Here is a 20,474-nt window from a genome sequence, read left to right on the forward strand (position 1 = left end):
TGGTTTGCGCAGTGTAATTCACAGAATTACAAAAAAACAAAAAAAATGTTGCCACCTAAAAGTTAAAGATTTTTTTATTCCCTCATATTAAATATAAAAGGCATGTAAACCGATATTTTTCTAATGTCTGGACTCCTTTATTAAGGGAGTATGGATAGACGGACGTTTCACTATTGTTATTAATTCATTTTCTGAGAATTTATATTTCAAGTTTTGACTGCAAATTTCACGTCCATAACGCTGGAATTGACCGATTAAAAAAAATGATCTTCAACTAGTTTTGTGGTGTAGGTCTACGTATTTGAAAAAAACTTACTTTAAGATGCTTCTTCAGGTTGGAGGTGGAGTCTTTGGACGCTGAAAGGAGGTTGGTTGCTGGCAAGCAGAGGTTGCACTGCACAGTTATATTTCGTTCTCTTGTGAAATGCTAATGTGAATGTGAATTTCCAAAATAGAAACGTATTCTTGCCCTGGCTCTGTTGTTTCGGCTCCATCTCTACCTCTAGCTCCCGCTGCTCCTCTTCCGACTCCATTGTGACTGATCACGCAAACCACACATTTTTTTCGTTTTCATATTGGGGCTTCTGGGAAATGCATGGAGTTGCCTTAATTTATTTAGAGAGTGAATAAACTCGTGAAACAGAGAAGTATCGTCATGTAATAAATTGATTTCAACGATGTAACTGTATTCTAAATACCAACTATTTAAATTGTAACTGTAACGGAATACAGTTACTCATAATTTGTATTCTGAATACGTAACGCCGGTACATGTATTCCGTTACTCCCCAACACTGCTAGTAACCAAGCATTACATCTTATCTTGAAGAGGAAGACCATCTCCCTCAAAGGTTGGGAAGAGCACAGCAAGAGATTAGGGGAGGTCTGCAACAAACCTTCACCCGAACCGGGACTTGAACCCTGGACCCTCAGATTAAAAGTATGATGCTCTACCATTGGAGCTAACCGGGCTTTTGCCAGGGAACAGCCACCCTTGGGATATAACAGCACTTTCTCCTTAAAGTGTTCATGCTTTGTCAGCTTAAAGTTTGTGGCATTAAAGGATGAAGACCACAATTTATAAAGGGACGAGAGAGATAGGTTGCTCCTTCCAAAGCTAGGAACACTGACATTGAAAGAGTGATGATCTGGGCCTTTTGAAACGATGCCCACTTCAGGCTTGAAAAGAGCCCAATTTCCTTGTTAGAAAAAAAAGCAGCTTGTACAAAGATCCTGGATGTCACAACTCCTGTCGCAATCAGACAAAATGACAAGGAGCCACGTAGTCAGCAGGGTTGGAACCTGCGCGGGGAGACCCCAATGGTTTTCAAGGCCATCGCCTTAACTTCTCGGTCACGACTACTCTTGAAAGTGAATCAGTGATAGTGGTAATGAGTCACATGCTATTTTCTTTTCTGGAAGTGAGCAGCAGAGGACACCAGGGCCAACCATCAATGTGGATGTGAGCAGCAGAGGATGCACTCAGCTAACATATTGTGTTGGCAAAAAGGAGTTCAACGATGTCTTCACCTACACAAAAACCTGCTCACTTCAGGCTTGAAAAGAGATGTGGGTTGCCCAGTTTTCCATGTTAGAGGAAAAAAATGCAGCTCGTACAAAGATCCTGGATGTTACAGTTCCTGCCGGAAACAGACAAAGAGCCACGTAGTCGGCAGGGTTCGAACCTGCGCGGGGAGACCCCAATGGATTTCAAGACCCAAGCAGGGACTTGAACCCTGAACCCTCAGATTAAAAGTCTGATGCTCTACCGACTGAGCTAGCCTTAGAGTTATGTTATCCTCAGCTTAAAGTTTGTGGCATTAACCCCTTACCAGACAGACCCAATTTTGGCAAGTGGGGCATACATTACATACCCAAAATAAAAAGTCATTCTGAATAGACACATAACCAACATATATTTAGAAAGCCAACTCTTGACAGTTTACAGTTCAAGACTCAGAATTAATCAGACTCTTATTAATATTGAGATATAAAAACAAAAAATATATATTAAGAGTGTATGTATTAAATGTATAAACATATTATGTGAATGCAGTATAACAACTTATAACCACAACCACAGTGTAGCCACTGGTGTGGTCATGCTTCATTTCAAATCTGAGGATGATATCTCTAAATCTATGAATTGTATATACATTTTCTAAGATGATGTCAGGGGAGTTTTTTAGAGAAGGCTGATAAGATGCTAATCAAATATGTTATTGCCCATTTACAGTCTATGACTAATGTCTGGTGAGGAGAACTGGCCCATTCATGCTTTATTGTAGTCAATGGACGAACCTTTGACATCTCTTTATTCTGGCATTATGGCTTGGCCATCTACGCTTTACATATTGCCTCACATTTACCCATTCATACACCGACGGCGGTATCAGCCATGCAAGGCGCCATCCAGCTCGTCAGGAGCAGCTGGGGTTAGGTGTCTTGCTCATGGACACCTCGACAGGTGGAACCGGGGATTGAACCACCAACCTTCCGGTTTGTAGACAACCTACATGAACCACTGAGCCACTCCAGTGTGAAACTGTCATCGGTGCAGTGTGCACACAGCAGCAACTGAACGTTACCCCAGATAGTCGTGCGGTGTGAAAAGAACAGTGACCCGACTACTCTGAAAATTGTGCAGTGTGAACTCGGCATTACAGGCATTCAGAACTCATTTGGTCGCAGGTAACTAAAGGGATCATCTGTTAATAGGCTTGAAGTTGCAACTTCCTAAAATGACCACTAGAAGACACAATTTCACTAAAATGCTTCAGAATGCAGAAGACTATTAGTCAATAGGCAATACTGGTTGAAACTTCACATCCTATAGCAATCAATAATAGAATTCTTCATCCAATCATGGCATTTTGATTCAGACGTTTCCATGTCAACAGCGAAATGAATCTGCATCAGTCAGGTGGTACAACTAGAGCACTGCAAGTTGTTTACATTCATTATCACTGTAATATTATGCATTGTAGACATGAGGCAATTTAGTGCAGTCTTTCATCTTGTGACACTTTACAGACTCTGCTGTGTGTTCAAGCGTTTTGAAGGCGGCGAGGCTTTGGAGGGTGGGATTTCATGCATTGATTCCAATGAGCCATTATGAGAGAGAACAGCCAAACTAACACTGGAATACAAAATCAAATTCCTTGTTTTCCCACTTAAAAAAAAAAAGAGAGGAAAATGGTCTTACAAGTGTGAGATTTATTTGGTGATAAACAGGGAAAACACACCATACATCCAATGGTTAAATCAGCACAGTTAACTGCATGCACAGCCACATTACTTATGGCCAGGACATTGCCCATAAGGGTAAGTTGGCGGTTCGGCTGCAGGCTTTCCTGGAGGCTTTCCTGGTGGTTCGGCTGCAGGCTTTCCTGGAGGCTTTGGAGGTTCGGCTGCAGGCTTTCCTGGTGGTTTGGCTGCAGGCTTTCCTGGAGGCTTCGGGGGTTCGGCTGCAGGCTTCACAGGAGGCTTCGGGGATTCAGCTGCAGGCTTCACCGGAGGCTTCGGGGGTTCGGCTGCAGGCTTCATTGGAGGCTTCGGGGGTTTGGCTGCAGGCGTCACTGGCAGTTCGTCTGAAGGCTCCGGAGGTTCGGTAGAAGGCTCCAGCTCAGGCAGTTCTGTAGAAGGCTCCGTAGTTCGTTAGAAGGCTCTGGAGGTTCGGCTGCAGGCTTTCCTGGAGGTTCAGCTGCAGGCTTCCCTGGAGGCTTTCCTGGTGGTTCGGCTGCAGGCTTCCCTGGAGGCTTTCCTGGTGGCTTTCCTGGTGGTTCGGCTGCAGGCTTTCCTGGAGGCTTTCCTGGTGGTTCGGCTGCAGGCTTTCCTGGAGGTTTTCCTGGTGGTTCGGCTGCAGGCTTTCCTGGAGGCTTTCCTGGTGGTTCGGCTGCAGGCTTTCCTGGAGGCTTTCCTGGTGGTTCGGCTGCAGGCTTTCCTGGAGGCTTTCCTGGTGGTTCGGCTGCAGGCTTTCCTGGAGGCTTCGGGGGTTCGGCTGCAAGCGTCACTGGCAGTTCGTCTGAAGGCTCTGGAGGTTCGGTAGAAGGCTCCAGCTCAGGCAGTTCAGCAGAAGGCTCAGGCAGTTCTGTAGAAAGCTCCGGTAGTTCGTTAGAAGGCTCTGGAGGTTCGGCTGCAGGCTTTCCTGGAGGCTTTCCTGGTGGTTCGGCTGCAGGCTTCCCTGGAGGCTTTCCTGGTGGTTCGGCTGCAGGCTTCCCTGGAGGCTTTCCTGGTGGTTCGGCTGCAGGCTTTCCTGGAGGCTTTCCTGGTGGTTCGGCTGCAGGCTTCCCTGGAGGCTTTCCTGGTGGTTCGGCTGCAGGCTTCCCTGGAGGCTTTCCTGGTGGTTCGGCTGCAGGCTTTCCTGGAGGCTTTCCTGGTGGTTCGGCTGCAGGCTTCCCTGGAGGCTTCCGGGGTTCGGCTGCAGGCTTCCCTGGATGGATCCAGATAGTCAACTTTAGTCAGTCTGTTTAGAGGCATTCAGTCTCAGATACAGCACAAAACCCAAATACCAAGTTTTACTCCTCTTAATTATTAATCATGATCGTATTAATAATTTTTCGTATTAATTTTGTAAAGCCATCCTGTACTTTAAACCGTGCTATTGGCTAAATAATTTTTACATTGAGAACGATTAATTATAAAACAAGACAAACTGAAATGAGGAAGCTGACCCAAACATTAATATAACAACAAATACCTGCAAATGGATCCATACACTGATGTCCACATCCATTGCAGCAGCATTTCTCATTGTTCGGACAGTCACTGTCATAGGAACACAACTCTGCACACATTCCTGCTCCAAAATTTGTACTTGGACACTCCCCTGGCTTTGCTGTTATAGAGACACATGACAGAGAAACCACATCACTGAATACTGAATGTCTCATACGCTGTATGAAAAAAATAAAAAATAAAAAAAAAAATTCGTAGGAGGATTTACCGGAATATTCAGTCCATCTACTTCATAGTTTCACGTTTAGTTCAATGTGTTACTTGCGGTTTCTTTGCAGTTATTTGTGAAACTTACTAGCAATTCCTGAGTGAAAACATTTTTTCAGGGTTTTTTCTGGAAGACGTATAGCATGCATCAATTAAAACTCACTGAAAACAGGTGGCACACACGCGGACCCACAGGGAAATTGACAGCATTTGTGTCCTCCAGAGCAGTCTCTATCAGAAGTGCATCCTCGTCGGGAGGGCACGACCGTCAGCGTCGCCGGACACTGACCAGGCACTACAGAAGAGGATTCAAGAGGATCATTAGGGGAGACCAGGAAGTGCTGTAATAGTTTGCTTCAGCCTCACTTTATAATATTCACACATTTATCTGCTTCAATTCAAGTAGCTTAGAAATCTACCATTTTTCACTAAACTGCATCAATCGGTTTCAAAGACTGAGTGCAGATACAACCTACCCCACTGTAGTAGAGTGAATAATAGTGAAATGCTGATAGAAAGCATGGACATCAGTTAATATGTTGTATACAAATTTACTGGTGTACATCTTCAAAAATGATGCCATCCCCATGACCACCCTCTTTCTTTTAATGGCGGTTGGCAATGACCACCCTCATTTCCTTTTAAGCATTTTAATAAGCTACTCAACAGAAAACAAAACAAATATAGAAACCCACTATATATGTAAAATGCAGAGTTATCGGTTATAATTAGCTCCCCACGTTATATTGTAGGCTTATGCATTTCTTAAAACAAAAAAACCTTAAGCAAAAGTTTAAACTCAGGATTGATACAGTCCGGTAACAATTTTGCAGCCATATTATAACACTAATGTTCGTGTTTAACAGTAAACAAAAATGCCTATTAGTGATTATATGGGTTACTTGTACAATGCATAAACTTATGACAGTTTGCATATTTACACTTTGCTTATTATTAAAACTAAACCAACATTCAAAGATGAACTTCCACTTGACGTCTGTACTGTATTTTTGTAAGCAGATGTGTCTGAAATCAAATTTTGTAAGGCACTTTATTTATGCACTTCTTCAGGCTGCGTAATAAAGCTAAAAGAACTTCTCACCTAGGACTCCAGCATCTGTTGCGCTCAAACAAGCAGACAGACACAATAAAACAGCACTAAACGAGCAGTACACTTGAGCTGTCATCCTCTCAACCTGCAAAAATCTCAAAATCAACTCTGCTGGAAGATGCACTGAATTAGTGAGTCAGGAGGGGCGGACAGCAAGGACCACAAAACTACAAAGAAAAATCCCTGTTGCTGCATCAAAATATCAGCTGAGTCCCAAACCAAACGCTATCAGAAGAGTTTAAAACACTTTTTGAAAATGCGTTTTTAAAGATCCAATTGGGGGTCTGGGTAACTCCAACCCTAATGAAAATCATTTGCCTGTAGCTTTCTAATATAGCCTAATCTTGAAGACCTTGATTAGCTTGTTCAGGTGTGTTTGATTAGGGTTGGATGTCGTAATAATGACCGTAATTAGGAGATGATTGATTGTTTTTATGGCAACACTATCAACGGCAAATTAATCTGCAGTGGTCAGGTGGTACAGCGATCACGTGGTACAAGTCGGAGTTCTACCACAAGTTACAAGTTGTAATTATGCAAATACAATACAAAATACAAAATAAAAGTTAAAAAACACTGTCAATTTCAAAATAAACACCATGTGCAGACTCCCAATTGTATTGCACACCAATTTATCCTTGGTAGAAAGCATAGACTGTAAGGTAGAAACCCCCAAAATCAAGAAAAACCACGTCGGACAGGCAAATCACGTGGTCTCACGCATCCAGTCGCTTCGCTTCTGAAATGCTCCTGGTGTGAGTTGGCACCGTGTGGTTGCAGACGTGTGCAGTGTAAATGAGGGGTTAGGTTGCCGACCCCTGCCATAGAGTTTTGGTTAATTTCTGTGACGGAGACCGAGACGGCAGAAAGCGCACCCTGTTTGTTTTCTTTATTTTACAAAAGCACAACATTTAATTGTTATTGTGAGTGTACATAAATAACTAAAAGTTTGTTCGCGTTTGTCGAACGCTAATTTAACATGCCCGAAATAAAATCAGATTTTAGAAGAATTTGTAGCGCCACTCGGACAGGTGTGCCAACACTTATTTATAAACTAACGACGTCTTCACCTACACAAAAACCTGCTCACTTCAGGCTTGAACAGAGATGTGGGTTGCCCAATTTTCTGTGTTAGAGAAAAAAAGCAGCTCGTACAAAGCTCCTGGATGTCACAATTCCTGTCGCAAATAGACAAGGAGCCACGTAGTCGGCAGGGTTCGAACCTGCGCGGGGAGACCCCAATGGATTTCGAGTCCATCGCCTTAACCTCTCGGCCACGACTACTCCCGCCAGTGAGTCACATGCTATTTTCATTTCTGGATTTGAGCATCAGAGAACACCGGGGCCAACTATCAATGTGGATCAATGTGAGCAGCAGAGGATCAACCCGGCGAAAATATTGTGTTGGCAAAAAGGAGTTCAGCGACGTCTTCACCTACACGAAAAGACTGCCATGATCCGGATTTGGTACTACGCAGAGTACTAAATGCTATACAGAGAAAGCAATCTTTCCACTCGCCCCGGGCCTGCACATACAGTGTCAACGGCAAGCTTCAGCTCAGTTCTCTCAAAGTCCCCCACCACCGCTTGCTCAGACAGTAGGGACTTTAAGCAACGGCCTCTGGTGGAACGGCAATGGCATTCTGTCGTTCTATTGCGCGCGCACGCGCGAAATTAACTGCTACCTCGCGACGTTCTACTGTAACCGTCTACTACGGGAGAACAGCTGATTTGCCGTAGTCGTTACTACATGACAGATTAAGAAAGTTAATGTTATGTTTTAGGTTATGTGGCATTGTAATCGTTTCTGTATATCATTAAATGCCAAAAGCAACCCTTCTCTTGCTCAAAAATCACTTCCTTTTTTTGTATTTTGTTTGATGATTAAATTACCCCTACGCCGTCCTCTTTACTGTTGCTTAGTGATTTTTGCGCTCTTTAGCTACGGCAGTTAACGCTTACTTCCGGCTGCCGTTGCCGTTGCCGTTCCATCAGCACCTGTTGCTTAAAGTCCCTAGTAACCAGTGTTGGGAAGGATACTTTCAAAACGTATTTCGTTACAGAATACAGAATACATGCCCAAAAATGTCATTTGTAACTTATTCCGTTACGTTACTCAATCTGAGTAACGTATTCTGAATACTTGGATTACTTCCACATTGAATTGCATTTTATAAGTGTTGGCCATCAAATCCTGCTTAATAAACAGGCCTGGTGATGCGGTGGTGATGCGTATGCCAATAAAACACCTAAAAGCTGTCACAAAGAACCAGCAAAAGTAATAATTATGAATAGCCTATGTCAAATATAGAAAGGAGATATTTTAATTGTTTATTAATAAACAAGTGTTTTCTTTGTCAGTGTCGGTTACAAAGATGAAGTTGACGATGCTGACTCGTGATCTTCGCAGTAGCCTAGTGAACGCGCCAGAGAGAAATGCACATTTCATACGGATTACATGCAGAGAGCAGTTCTTTCGTGTTGAATTGTTCTGTTTAAAAGTAGACATGTCTGTGAGGCAAGTAGGGCCTTCTACCTTATACGCGCCCATTTCACACATACTCTGTGTGCAGTGCGTATGCGGTGCAGGAGCAGCACGCGCTGTAGTGCTTTCACATATGCTGCGTTTGCAGTGCGTAACTGATCCGTGGCTGTACCACAAACACATAGGCCTACACAATATTTGTATTTCAAATCCAGAAGTTATCAGCAACTTTTATTTTTAAAAAGTTTTGTCACCGGTGCAATTCTCTTTGTAGCCTACACATATACACTCTTTAATAGACGTATTCAAGTTTAAACAATTTAAACAACGTATTAATCAATGCATTACTTCTATATAGATTATATATTAAGTTGTTCAAGCAAGTGGTAACATATTTAACTATGTAGGCTCCTTATATTAAAAATGCAAACATTTTAAATTAAAACTTAAAATTGACAAACACAGCCGACTATCATGCCTTTTCTTTTAGCATTTAAATTTAAATACAATAAATCTTGCATGCCACAAATAACTTGTTTTTCAACCTCCACGAATCAGACGAGTGTTGTTCATTATTTCGTCTTGTTTTCATTGCTTTACCCCGGTCTTAAAGTAAAAAGATGACTGTGAAAAAAAGCAGTACTTAATTAAAAACATTAATGGTGGTATTACTAAATTTAGTTTTATTTAATTTAATTAAATGCATTTATGGTTAAATTACTACATTTTCAGCTCAATCTGTGTTCATTTTGACCACGAAACATGTGCTGTCACTTTAATTCAGCGTTTGCAGCACAGAAGAAATAGACTCGGTGCGGAAACGATCGCTGCACTGCTGTAGCCTATACGCACCGCAACTGGAACGGATAAACGGACTGCAAACGCGTGCAGGGTGAAAGCTCTAAAAAACGAAAACGAAATTCACTTTAAAGAAAGGCTTTGTGTTTCTGTTTGAGGTCTCTGTGAAAGTTTTAAAGCAGTCTTTTAGTGCTGCTTTCAGAGCGCTCACGTCCGTAACGGAGAACTGTCACGACCATTGTTTTTTTCCTCATGAATGCGAATACGAAAAATTAAATAACATGAATATTTTATGTTCTGTGGAGAGCCTACCCTTCTTCATCCAGTGAGTAGTATTACTTTTGGTTTGCGCAGTGTAATTCACAGAATTACAAAAAAACAAAAAAAATGTTGCCACCTAAAAGTTAAAGATTTTTTTATTCCCTCATATTAAATATAAAACGCATGTAAACCGATATTTTTCTAATGTCTGGACTCCTTTATTAAGGGAGTATGGATAGACGGACGTTTCACTATTGTTATTAATTCATTTTCTGAGAATTTATATTTCAAGTTTTGACTGCAAATTTCACGTCCATAACGCTGGAATTGACCGATTAAAAAAAATGATCTTCAACTAGTTTTGTGGTGTAGGTCTACGTATTTGAAAAAAACTTACTTTAAGATGCTTCTTCAGGTTGGAGGTGGAGTCTTTGGACGCTGAAAGGAGGTTGGTTGCTGGCAAGCAGAGGTTGCACTGCACAGTTATATTTCGTTCTCTTGTGAAATGCTAATGTGAATGTGAATTTCCAAAATAGAAACGTATTCTTGCCCTGGCTCTGTTGTTTCGGCTCCATCTCTACCTCTAGCTCCCGCTGCTCCTCTTCCGACTCCATTGTGACTGATCACGCAAACCACACATTTTTTTCGTTTTCATATTGGGGCTTCTGGGAAATGCATGGAGTTGCCTTAATTTATTTAGAGAGTGAATAAACTCGTGAAACAGAGAAGTATCGTCATGTAATAAATTGATTTCAACGATGTAACTGTATTCTAAATACCAACTATTTAAATTGTAACTGTAACGGAATACAGTTACTCATAATTTGTATTCTGAATACGTAACGCCGGTACATGTATTCCGTTACTCCCCAACACTGCTAGTAACCAAGCATTACATCTTATCTTGAAGAGGAAGACCATCTCCCTCAAAGGTTGGGAAGAGCACAGCAAGAGATTAGGGGAGGTCTGCAACAAACCTTCACCCGAACAGGGACTTGAACCCTGGACCCTCAGATTAAAAGTATGATGCTCTACCATTGGAGCTAACCGGGCTTTTGCCAGGGAACAGCCACCCTTGGGATATAACAGCACTTTCTCCTTAAAGTGTTCATGCTTTGTCAGCTTAAAGTTTGTGGCATTAAAGGATGAAGACCACAATTTATAAAGGGACGAGAGAGATAGGTTGCTCCTTCCAAAGCTAGGAACACTGACATTGAAAGAGTGATGATCTGGGCCTTTTGAAACGATGCCCACTTCAGGCTTGAAAAGAGCCCAATTTCCTTGTTAGAAAAAAAAGCAGCTTGTACAAAGATCCTGGATGTCACAACTCCTGTCGCAATCAGACAAAATGACAAGGAGCCACGTAGTCAGCAGGGTTGGAACCTGCGCGGGGAGACCCCAATGGTTTTCAAGGCCATCGCCTTAACTTCTCGGTCACGACTACTCTTGAAAGTGAATCAGTGATAGTGGTAATGAGTCACATGCTATTTTCTTTTCTGGAAGTGAGCAGCAGAGGACACCAGGGCCAACCATCAATGTGGATGTGAGCAGCAGAGGATGCACTCAGCTAACATATTGTGTTGGCAAAAAGGAGTTCAACGATGTCTTCACCTACACAAAAACCTGCTCACTTCAGGCTTGAAAAGAGATGTGGGTTGCCCAGTTTTCCATGTTAGAGGAAAAAAATGCAGCTCGTACAAAGATCCTGGATGTTACAGTTCCTGCCGGAAACAGACAAAGAGCCACGTAGTCGGCAGGGTTCGAACCTGCGCGGGGAGACCCCAATGGATTTCAAGACCCAAGCAGGGACTTGAACCCTGAACCCTCAGATTAAAAGTCTGATGCTCTACCGACTGAGCTAGCCTTAGAGTTATGTTATCCTCAGCTTAAAGTTTGTGGCATTAACCCCTTACCAGACAGACCCAATTTTGGCAAGTGGGGCATACATTACATACCCAAAATAAAAAGTCATTCTGAATAGACACATAACCAACATATATTTAGAAAGCCAACTCTTGACAGTTTACAGTTCAAGACTCAGAATTAATCAGACTCTTATTAATATTGAGATATAAAAACAAAAAATATATATTAAGAGTGTATGTATTAAATGTATAAACATATTATGTGAATGCAGTATAACAACTTATAACCACAACCACAGTGTAGCCACTGGTGTGGTCATGCTTCATTTCAAATCTGAGGATGATATCTCTAAATCTATGAATTGTATATACATTTTCTAAGATGATGTCAGGGGAGTTTTTTAGAGAAGGCTGATAAGATGCTAATCAAATATGTTATTGCCCATTTACAGTCTATGACTAATGTCTGGTGAGGAGAACTGGCCCATTCATGCTTTATTGTAGTCAATGGGCGAACCTTTGACATCTCTTTATTCTGGCATTATGGCTTGGCCATCTACGCTTTACATATTGCCTCACATTTACCCATTCATACACCGACGGCGGTATCAGCCATGCAAGGCGCCATCCAGCTCGTCAGGAGCAGCTGGGGTTAGGTGTCTTGCTCATGGACACCTCGACAGGTGGAACCGGGGATTGAACCACCAACCTTCCGGTTTGTAGACAACCTACATGAACCACTGAGCCACTCCAGTGTGAAACTGTCATCGGTGCAGTGTGCACACAGCAGCAACTGAACGTTACCCCAGATAGTCGTGCGGTGTGAAAAGAACAGTGACCCGACTACTCTGAAAATTGTGCAGTGTGAACTCGGCATTACAGGCATTCAGAACTCATTTGGTCGCAGGTAACTAAAGGGATCATCTGTTAATAGGCTTGAAGTTGCAACTTCCTAAAATGACCACTAGAAGACACAATTTCACTAAAATGCTTCAGAATGCAGAAGACTATTAGTCAATAGGCAATACTGGTTGAAACTTCACATCCTATAGCAATCAATAATAGAATTCTTCATCCAATCATGGCATTTTGATTCAGACGTTTCCATGTCAACAGCGAAATGAATCTGCATCAGTCAGGTGGTACAACTAGAGCACTGCAAGTTGTTTACATTCATTATCACTGTAATATTATGCATTGTAGACATGAGGCAATTTAGTGCAGTCTTTCATCTTGTGACACTTTACAGACTCTGCTGTGTGTTCAAGCGTTTTGAAGGCGGCGAGGCTTTGGAGGGTGGGATTTCATGCATTGATTCCAATAAGCCATTATGAGAGAGAACAGCCAAACTAACACTGGAATACAAAATCAAATTCCTTGTTTTCCCACTTAAAAAAAAAAAGAGAGGAAAATGGTCTTACAAGTGTGAGATTTATTTGGTGATAAACAGGGAAAACACACCATACATCCAATGGTTAAATCAGCACAGTTAACTGCATGCACAGCCACATTACTTATGGCCAGGACATTGCCCATAAGGGTAAGTTGGCGGTTCGGCTGCAGGCTTTCCTGGTGGTTCGGCTGCAGGCTTTCCTGGAGGCTTTGGAGGTTCGGCTGCAGGCTTTCCTGGAGGCTTTCCTGGTGGTTTGGCTGCAGGCTTTCCTGGAGGCTTCGGGGGTTCGGCTGCAGGCTTCACAGGAGGCTTCGGGGATTCAGCTGCAGGCTTCACCGGAGGCTTCGGGGGTTCGGCTGCAGGCTTCATTGGAGGCTTCGGGGGTTTGGCTGCAGGCGTCACTGGCAGTTCGTCTGAAGGCTCCGGAGGTTCGGTAGAAGGCTCCAGCTCAGGCAGTTCTGTAGAAGGCTCCGGTAGTTCGTTAGAAGGCTCTGGAGGTTCGGCTGCAGGCTTTCCTGGAGGTTCAGCTGCAGGCTTCCCTGGAGGCTTTCCTGGTGGTTCGGCTGCAGGCTTCCCTGGAGGCTTTCCTGGTGGCTTTCCTGGTGGTTCGGCTGCTGGCTTTCCTGGAGGTTTTCCTGGTGGTTCGGCTGCAGGCTTTCCTGGAGGCTTTCCTGGTGGTTCGGCTGCAGGCTTTCCTGGAGGCTTTCCTGGTGGTTCGGCTGCAGGCTTTCCTGGAGGCTTTCCTGGTGGTTCGGCTGCAGGCTTTCCTGGAGGCTTCGGGGGTTCGGCTGCAAGCGTCACTGGCAGTTCGTCTGAAGGCTCTGGAGGTTCGGTAGAAGGCTCCAGCTCAGGCAGTTCAGCAGAAGGCTCAGGCAGTTCTGTAGAAAGCTCCGGTAGTTCGTTAGAAGGCTCTGGAGGTTCGGCTGCAGGCTTTCCTGGAGGCTTTCCTGGTGGTTCGGCTGCAGGCTTCCCTGGAGGCTTTCCTGGTGGTTCGGCTGCAGGCTTCCCTGGAGGCTTTCCTGGTGGTTCGGCTGCAGGCTTTCCTGGAGGCTTTCCTGGTGGTTCGGCTGCAGGCTTCCCTGGAGGCTTTCCTGGTGGTTCGGCTGCAGGCTTCCCTGGAGGCTTTCCTGGTGGTTCGGCTGCAGGCTTTCCTGGTGGTTTTCCTGGTGGTTCGGCTGCAGGCTTTCCTGGAGGCTTTCCTGGTGGTTCGGCTGCAGGCTTCCCTGGAGGCTTCCGGGGTTCGGCTGCAGGCTTCCCTGGATGGATCCAGATAGTCAACTTTAGTCAGTCTGTTTAGAGGCATTCAGTCTCAGACACAGCACAAAACCCAAATACCAAGTTTTACTCCTCTTAATTATTAATCATGATCGTATTAATAATTTTTCGTATTAATTTTGTAAAGCCATCCTGTACTTTAAACCGTGCTATTGGCTAAATAATTTTTACATTGAGAACGATTAATTATAAAACAAGACAAACTGAAATGAGAAAGCTGACCCAAACATTAATATAACAACAAATACCTGCAAATGGATCCATACACTGATGTCCACATCCATTGCAGCAGCATTTCTCATTGTTCGGACAGTCACTGTCATAGGAACACAACTCTGCACACATTCCTGCTCCAAAATTTGTACTTGGACACTCCCCTGGCTTTGCTGTTATAGAGACACATGACAGAGAAACCACATCACTGAATACTGAATGTCTCATACGCTGTATGAAAAAAAAAAAAAAAAAAAAAAAAAATCGTAGGAGGATTTACCGGAATATTCAGTCCATCTACTTCATAGTTTCACGTTTAGTTCAATGTGTTACTTGCGGTTTCTTTGCAGTTATTTGTGAAACTTACTAGCAATTCCTGAGTGAAAACATTTTTTCAGGGTTTTTTCTGGAAGACGTATAGCATGCATCAAATAAAACTCACTGAAAACAGGTGGCACACACGCGGACCCACAGGGAAATTGACAGCATTTGTGTCCTCCAGAGCAGTCTCTATCAGAAGTGCATCCTCGTCGGGAGGGCACGACCGTCAGCGTCGCCGGACACTGACCAGGCACTACAGAAGAGGATTCAAGAGGATCATTAGGGGAGACCAGGAAGTGCTGTAATAGTTTGCTTCAGCCTCACTTTATAATATTCACACATTTATCTGCTTCAACTCAAGTAGCTTAGAAATCTACCATTTTTCACTAAACTGCATCAATCGGTTTCAAAGACTGAGTGCAGATACAACCTACCCCACTGTAGTAGAGTGAATAATAGTGAAATGCTGATAGAAAGCATGGACATCAGTTAATATGTTGTATACAAATTTACTGGTGTACATCTTCAAAAATGATGCCATCCCCATGACCACCCTCTTTCTTTTAATGGCGGTTGGCAATGACCACCCTCATTTCCTTTTAAGCATTTTAATAAGCTACTCAACAGAAAACAAAACAAATATAGAAACCCACTATATATGTAAAATGCAGAGTTATCGGTTATAATTAGCTCCCCACGTTATATTGTAGGCTTATGCATTTCTTAAAACAAAAAAACCTTAAGCAAAAGTTTAAACTCAGGATTGATACAGTCCGGTAACAATTTTGCAGCCATATTATAACACTAATGTTCGTGTTTAACAGTAAACAAAAATGCCTATTAGTGATTATATGGGTTACTTGTACAATGCATAAACTTATGACAGTTTGCATATTTACACTTTGCTTATTATTAAAACTAAACCAACATTCAAAGATGAACTTCCACTTGACGTCTGTACTGTATTTTTGTAAGCAGATGTGTCTGAAATCAAATTTTGTAAGGCACTTTATTTATGCACTTCTTCAGGCTGCGTAATAAAGCTAAAAGAACTTCTCACCTAGGACTCCAGCATCTGTTGCGCTCAAACAAGCAGACAGACACAATAAAACAGCACTAAACGAGCAGTACACTTGAGCTGTCATCCTCTCAACCTGCAAAAATCTCAAAATCAACTCTGCTGGAAGATGCACTGAATTAGTGAGTCAGGAGGGGCGGACAGCAAGGACCACAAAACTACAAAGAAAAATCCCTGTTGCTGCATCAAAATATCAGCTGAGTCCCAAACCAAACGCTATCAGAAGAGTATAAAACACTTTTTGAAAATGCGTTTTTAAAGATCCAATTGGGGGTCTGGGTAACTCCAACCCTAATGAAAATCATTTGCCTGTAGCTTTCTAATATAGCCTAATCTTGAAGACCTTGATTAGCTTGTTCAGGTGTGTTTGATTAGGGTTGGATGTCGTAATAATGACCGTAATTAGGAGATGATTGATTGTTTTTATGGCAACACTATCAACGGCAAATTAATCTGCAGTGGTCAGGTGGTACAGCGATCACGTGGTACAAGTCGGAGTTCTACCACAAGTTACAAGTTGTAATTATGCAAATACAATACAAAATACAAAATAAAAGTTAAAAAACACTGTCAATTTCAAAATAAACACCATGTGCAGACTCCCAATTGTATTGCACACCAATTTATCCTTGGTAGAAAGCATAGACTGTAAGGTAGAAACCCCCAAAATCAAGAAAAACCACGTCGGACAGGCAAATCACGTGGTCTCACGCATCCAGTCGCTTCGCTTCTGAAATGCTCCTGGTGTGAGTTGGCACCGTGTGGTTGCAGACGTGTGCAGTGTAAATGAGGGGTTAGGTTGCCGACCCCTGCCATAGAGTTTTGGTTAATTTCTGTGACGGAGACCGAGACGGCAGAAAGCGCACCCTGTTTGTTTTCTTTATTTTACAAAAGCACAACATTTAATTGTTATTGTGAGTGTACATAAATAACTAAAAGTTTGTTCGCGTTTGTCGAACGCTAATTTAACATGCCCGAAATAAAATCAGATTTTAGAAGAATTTGTAGCGCCACTCGGACAGGTGTGCCAACACTTATTTATAAACTAACGACGTCTTCACCTACACAAAAACCTGCTCACTTCAGGCTTGAACAGAGATGTGGGTTGCCCAATTTTCTGTGTTAGAGAAAAAAAGCAGCTCGTACAAAGCTCCTGGATGTCACAATTCCTGTCGCAAATAGACAAGGAGCCACGTAGTCGGCAGGGTTCGAACCTGCGCGGGGAGACCCCAATGGATTTCGAGTCCATCGCCTTAACCTCTCGGCCACGACTACTCCCGCCAGTGAGTCACATGCTATTTTCATTTCTGGATTTGAGCATCAGAGAACACCGGGGCCAACTATCAATGTGGATCAATGTGAGCAGCAGAGGATCAACCCGGCGAAAATATTGTGTTGGCAAAAAGGAGTTCAGCGACGTCTTCACCTACACGAAAAGACTGCCATGATCCGGATTTGGTACTACGCAGAGTACTAAACGCTATACAGTGAAAGCAATCTTTCCACTCGCCCCGGGCCTGCACATACAGTGTCAACGGCAAGCTTCAGCTCAGTTCTCTCAAAGTCCCCCACCACCGCTTGCTCAGACAGTAGGGACTTTAAGCAACGGCCTCTGGTGGAACGGCAATGGCATTCTGTCGTTCTATTGCGCGCGCACGCGCGACATTAACTGCTACCTCGCGACGTTCTACTGTAACCGTCTACTACGGGAGAACAGCTGATTTGCCGTAGTCGTTACTACATGACAGATTAAGAAAGTTAATGTTATGTTTTAGGTTATGTGGCATTGTAATCGTTTCTGTATATCATTAAATGCCAAAAGCAACCCTTCTCTTGCTCAAAAATCACTTCCTTTTTTTGTATTTTGTTTGATGATTAAATTACCCCTACGCCGTCCTCTTTACTGTTGCTTAGTGATTTTTGCGCTCTTTAGCTACGGCAGTTAACGCTTACTTCCGGCTGCCGTTGCCGTTGCCGTTCCATCAGCAGCTGTTGCTTAAAGTCCCTAGTAACCAGTGTTGGGAAGGATACTTTCAAAACGTATTTCGTTACAGAATACAGAATACATGCCCAAAAATGTCATTTGTAACTTATTCCGTTACGTTACTCAATACTGGCCATCAAATCCTGCTTAATAAACAGGCCTGGTGATGCGGTGGTGATGCGTATGCCAATAAAGCACCTAAAAGCTGTCACAAAGAACCAGCAAAAGTAATAATTATGAATAGCCTATGTCAAATATAGAAAGGAGATATTTTAATTGTTTATTAATAAACAAGTGTTTTCTTTGTCAGTGTCGGTTACAAAGATGAAGTTGACGATGCTGACTCGTGATCTTCGCAGTAGCCTAGTGAACGCGCCAGAGAGAAATGCACATTTCATACGGATTACATGCAGAGAGCAGTTCTTTCGTGTTGAATTGTTCTGTTTAAAAGTAGACATGTCTGTGAGGCAAGTAGGGCCTTCTACCTTATACGCGCCCATTTCACACATACTCTGTGTGCAGTGCGTATGCGGTGCAGGAGCAGCACGCGCTGTAGTGCTTTCACATATGCTGCGTTTGCAGTGCGTAACTGATCCGTGGCTGTACCACAAACACATAGGCCTACACAATATTTGTATTTCAAATCCAGAAGTTATCAGCAACTTTTATTTTTAAAAAGTTTTGTCACCGGTGCAATTCTCTTTGTAGCCTACACATATACACTCTTTAATAGACGTATTCAAGTTTAAACAATTTAAACAACGTATTAATCAATGCATTACTTCTATATAGATTATATATTAAGTTGTTCAAGCAAGTGGTAACATATTTAACTATGTAGGCTCCTTATATTAAAAATGCAAACATTTTAAATTAAAACTTAAAATTGACAAACACAGCCGACTATCATGCCTTTTCTTTTAGCATTTAAATTTAAATACAATAAATCTTGCATGCCACAAATAACTTGTTTTTCAACCTCCACGAATCAGACGAGTGTTGTTCATTATTTCGTCTTGTTTTCATTGCTTTACCCCGGTCTTAAAGTAAAAAGATGACTGTGAAAAAAAGCAGTACTTAATTAAAAACATTAATGGTGGTATTACTAAATTTAGTTTTATTTAATTTAATTAAATGCATTTATGGTTAAATTACTACATTTTCAGCTCAATCTGTGTTCATTTTGACCACGAAACATGTGCTGTCACTTTAATTCAGCGTTTGCAGCACAGAAGAAATAGACTCGGTGCGGAAACGATCGCTGCACTGCTGTAGCCTATACGCACCGCAACTGGAACGGATAAACGGACTGCAAACGCGTGCAGGGTGAAAGCTCTAAAAAACGAAAACGAAATTCACTTTAAAGAAAGGCTTTGTGTTTCTGTTTGAGGTCTCTGTGAAAGTTTTAAAGCAGTCTTTTAGTGCTGCTTTCAGAGCGCTCACGTCCGTAACGGAGAACTGTCACGACCATTGTTTTTTTCCTCATGAATGCGAATACGAAAAATTAAATAACATGAATATTTTATGTTCTGTGGAGAGCCTACCCTTCTTCATCCAGTGAGTAGTATTACTTTTGGTTTGCGCAGTGTAATTCACAGAATTACAAAAAAACAAAAAAAATGTTGCCACCTAAAAGTTAAAGATTTTTTTATTCCCTCATATTAAATATAAAACGCATGTAAACCGATATTTTTCTAATGTCTGGACTCCTTTATTAAGGGAGTATGGATAGACGGACGTTTCACTATTGTTATTAATTCATTTTCTGAGAATTTATATTTCAAGTTTTGACTGCAAATTTCACGTCCATAACGCTGGAATTGACCGATTAAAAAAAATGATCTTCAACTAGTTTTGTGGTGTAGGTCTACGTATTTGAAAAAAACTTACTTTAAGATGCTTCTTCAGGTTGGAGGTGGAGTCTTTGGACGCTGAAAGGAGGTTGGTTGCTGGCAAGCAGAGGTTGCACTGCACAGTTATATTTCGTTCTCTTGTGAAATGCTAATGTGAATGTGAATTTCCAAAATAGAAACGTATTCTTGCCCTGGCTCTGTTGTTTCGGCTCCATCTCTACCTCTAGCTCCCGCTGCTCCTCTTCCGACTCCATTGTGACTGATCACGCAAACCACACATTTTTTTCGTTTTCATATTGGGGCTTCTGGGAAATGCATGGAGTTGCCTTAATTTATTTAGAGAGTGAATAAACTCGTGAAACAGAGAAGTATCGTCATGTAATAAATTGATTTCAACGATGTAACTGTATTCTAAATACCAACTATTTAAATTGTAACTGTAACGGAATACAGTTACTCATAATTTGTATTCTGAATACGTAACGCCGGTACATGTATTCCGTTACTCCCCAACACTGCTAGTAACCAAGCATTACATCTTATCTTGAAGAGGAAGACCATCTCCCTCAAAGGTTGGGAAGAGCACAGCAAGAGATTAGGGGAGGTCTGCAACAAACCTTCACCCGAACAGGGACTTGAACCCTGGACCCTCAGATTAAAAGTATGATGCTCTACCATTGGAGCTAACCGGGCTTTTGCCAGGGAACAGCCACCCTTGGGATATAACAGCACTTTCTCCTTAAAGTGTTCATGCTTTGTCAGCTTAAAGTTTGTGGCATTAAAGGATGAAGACCACAATTTATAAAGGGACGAGAGAGATAGGTTGCTCCTTCCAAAGCTAGGAACACTGACATTGAAAGAGTGATGATCTGGGCCTTTTGAAACGATGCCCA

At 42.4% G+C, this 20,474-nt stretch overlaps 2 protein-coding genes across 3 annotated transcripts; both read right to left on the reverse strand.

The window, feature by feature from the left end:
- Positions 1-3,196: 3,196 nt before the first annotated feature.
- LOC311298525 (uncharacterized protein) lies at positions 3,197-6,429 on the reverse strand. Its single transcript, XM_084421530.1, has 4 exons — positions 6,047-6,429; positions 5,108-5,239; positions 4,700-4,837; positions 3,197-4,432 (listed from the first exon to the last, which is right to left on the reverse strand). The coding sequence occupies exons 1-4, from the start codon at positions 6,129-6,131 to the stop codon at positions 3,576-3,578; spliced, it is 1,212 nt and encodes a 403-aa protein (XP_084277656.1). The 5' UTR covers positions 6,132-6,429; the 3' UTR covers positions 3,197-3,575.
- Positions 6,430-12,876: 6,447 nt separating this feature from the next.
- Positions 12,877-16,107, reverse strand: LOC311298526 (uncharacterized protein). Of its 2 annotated transcripts, none has more exons than XM_084421531.1 (4): positions 15,727-16,107; positions 14,788-14,919; positions 14,381-14,518; positions 12,877-14,113 (listed from the first exon to the last, which is right to left on the reverse strand). In XM_084421531.1, exons 1-4 carry the CDS (start codon positions 15,809-15,811, stop codon positions 12,975-12,977), a joined length of 1,494 nt encoding a protein of 497 aa, XP_084277657.1. In that variant the 5' UTR covers positions 15,812-16,107; the 3' UTR covers positions 12,877-12,974. The 2 variants fall into 2 exon arrangements, with proteins under 2 accessions (XP_084277657.1, XP_084277658.1); XM_084421532.1 differs by having other exon boundaries at positions 14,626-14,919; positions 15,727-16,039.
- Positions 16,108-20,474: the final 4,367 nt, after the last annotated feature.

The sequence above is a fragment of the Rutilus rutilus genome (genome assembly GCF_951802725.1).
Source record: "Rutilus rutilus genome assembly, chromosome: 10".
In the NCBI taxonomy this organism is placed as follows: Eukaryota; Metazoa; Chordata; class Actinopteri; order Cypriniformes; family Leuciscidae; genus Rutilus; species Rutilus rutilus.

Excerpts from the sequence above, each read along its gene's own strand:
- LOC311298525 (XM_084421530.1), bottom strand. The coding sequence starts at position 6,131 with ATGACAGCTCAAGTGTACTGCTCGTTTAGTGCTGTTTTATTGTGTCTG. Across the intron at positions 5,240-6,046 it reads AACAGATGCTGGAGTCCTAG|TGCCTGGTCAGTGTCCGGCG; the intron begins GTGAGAAGTTCT and ends CCTCTTCTGTAG. Across the intron at positions 4,433-4,699 it reads GTGTATGGATCCATTTGCAG|GGAAGCCTGCAGCCGAACCC; the intron begins GTATTTGTTGTT and ends GGATCCATCCAG.
- LOC311298526 (XM_084421531.1), bottom strand. The coding sequence starts at position 15,811 with ATGACAGCTCAAGTGTACTGCTCGTTTAGTGCTGTTTTATTGTGTCTG. Across the intron at positions 14,920-15,726 it reads AACAGATGCTGGAGTCCTAG|TGCCTGGTCAGTGTCCGGCG; the intron begins GTGAGAAGTTCT and ends CCTCTTCTGTAG. Across the intron at positions 14,519-14,787 it reads GTGTGTGCCACCTGTTTTCA|CAAAGCCAGGGGAGTGTCCA; the intron begins GTGAGTTTTATT and ends TCTCTATAACAG.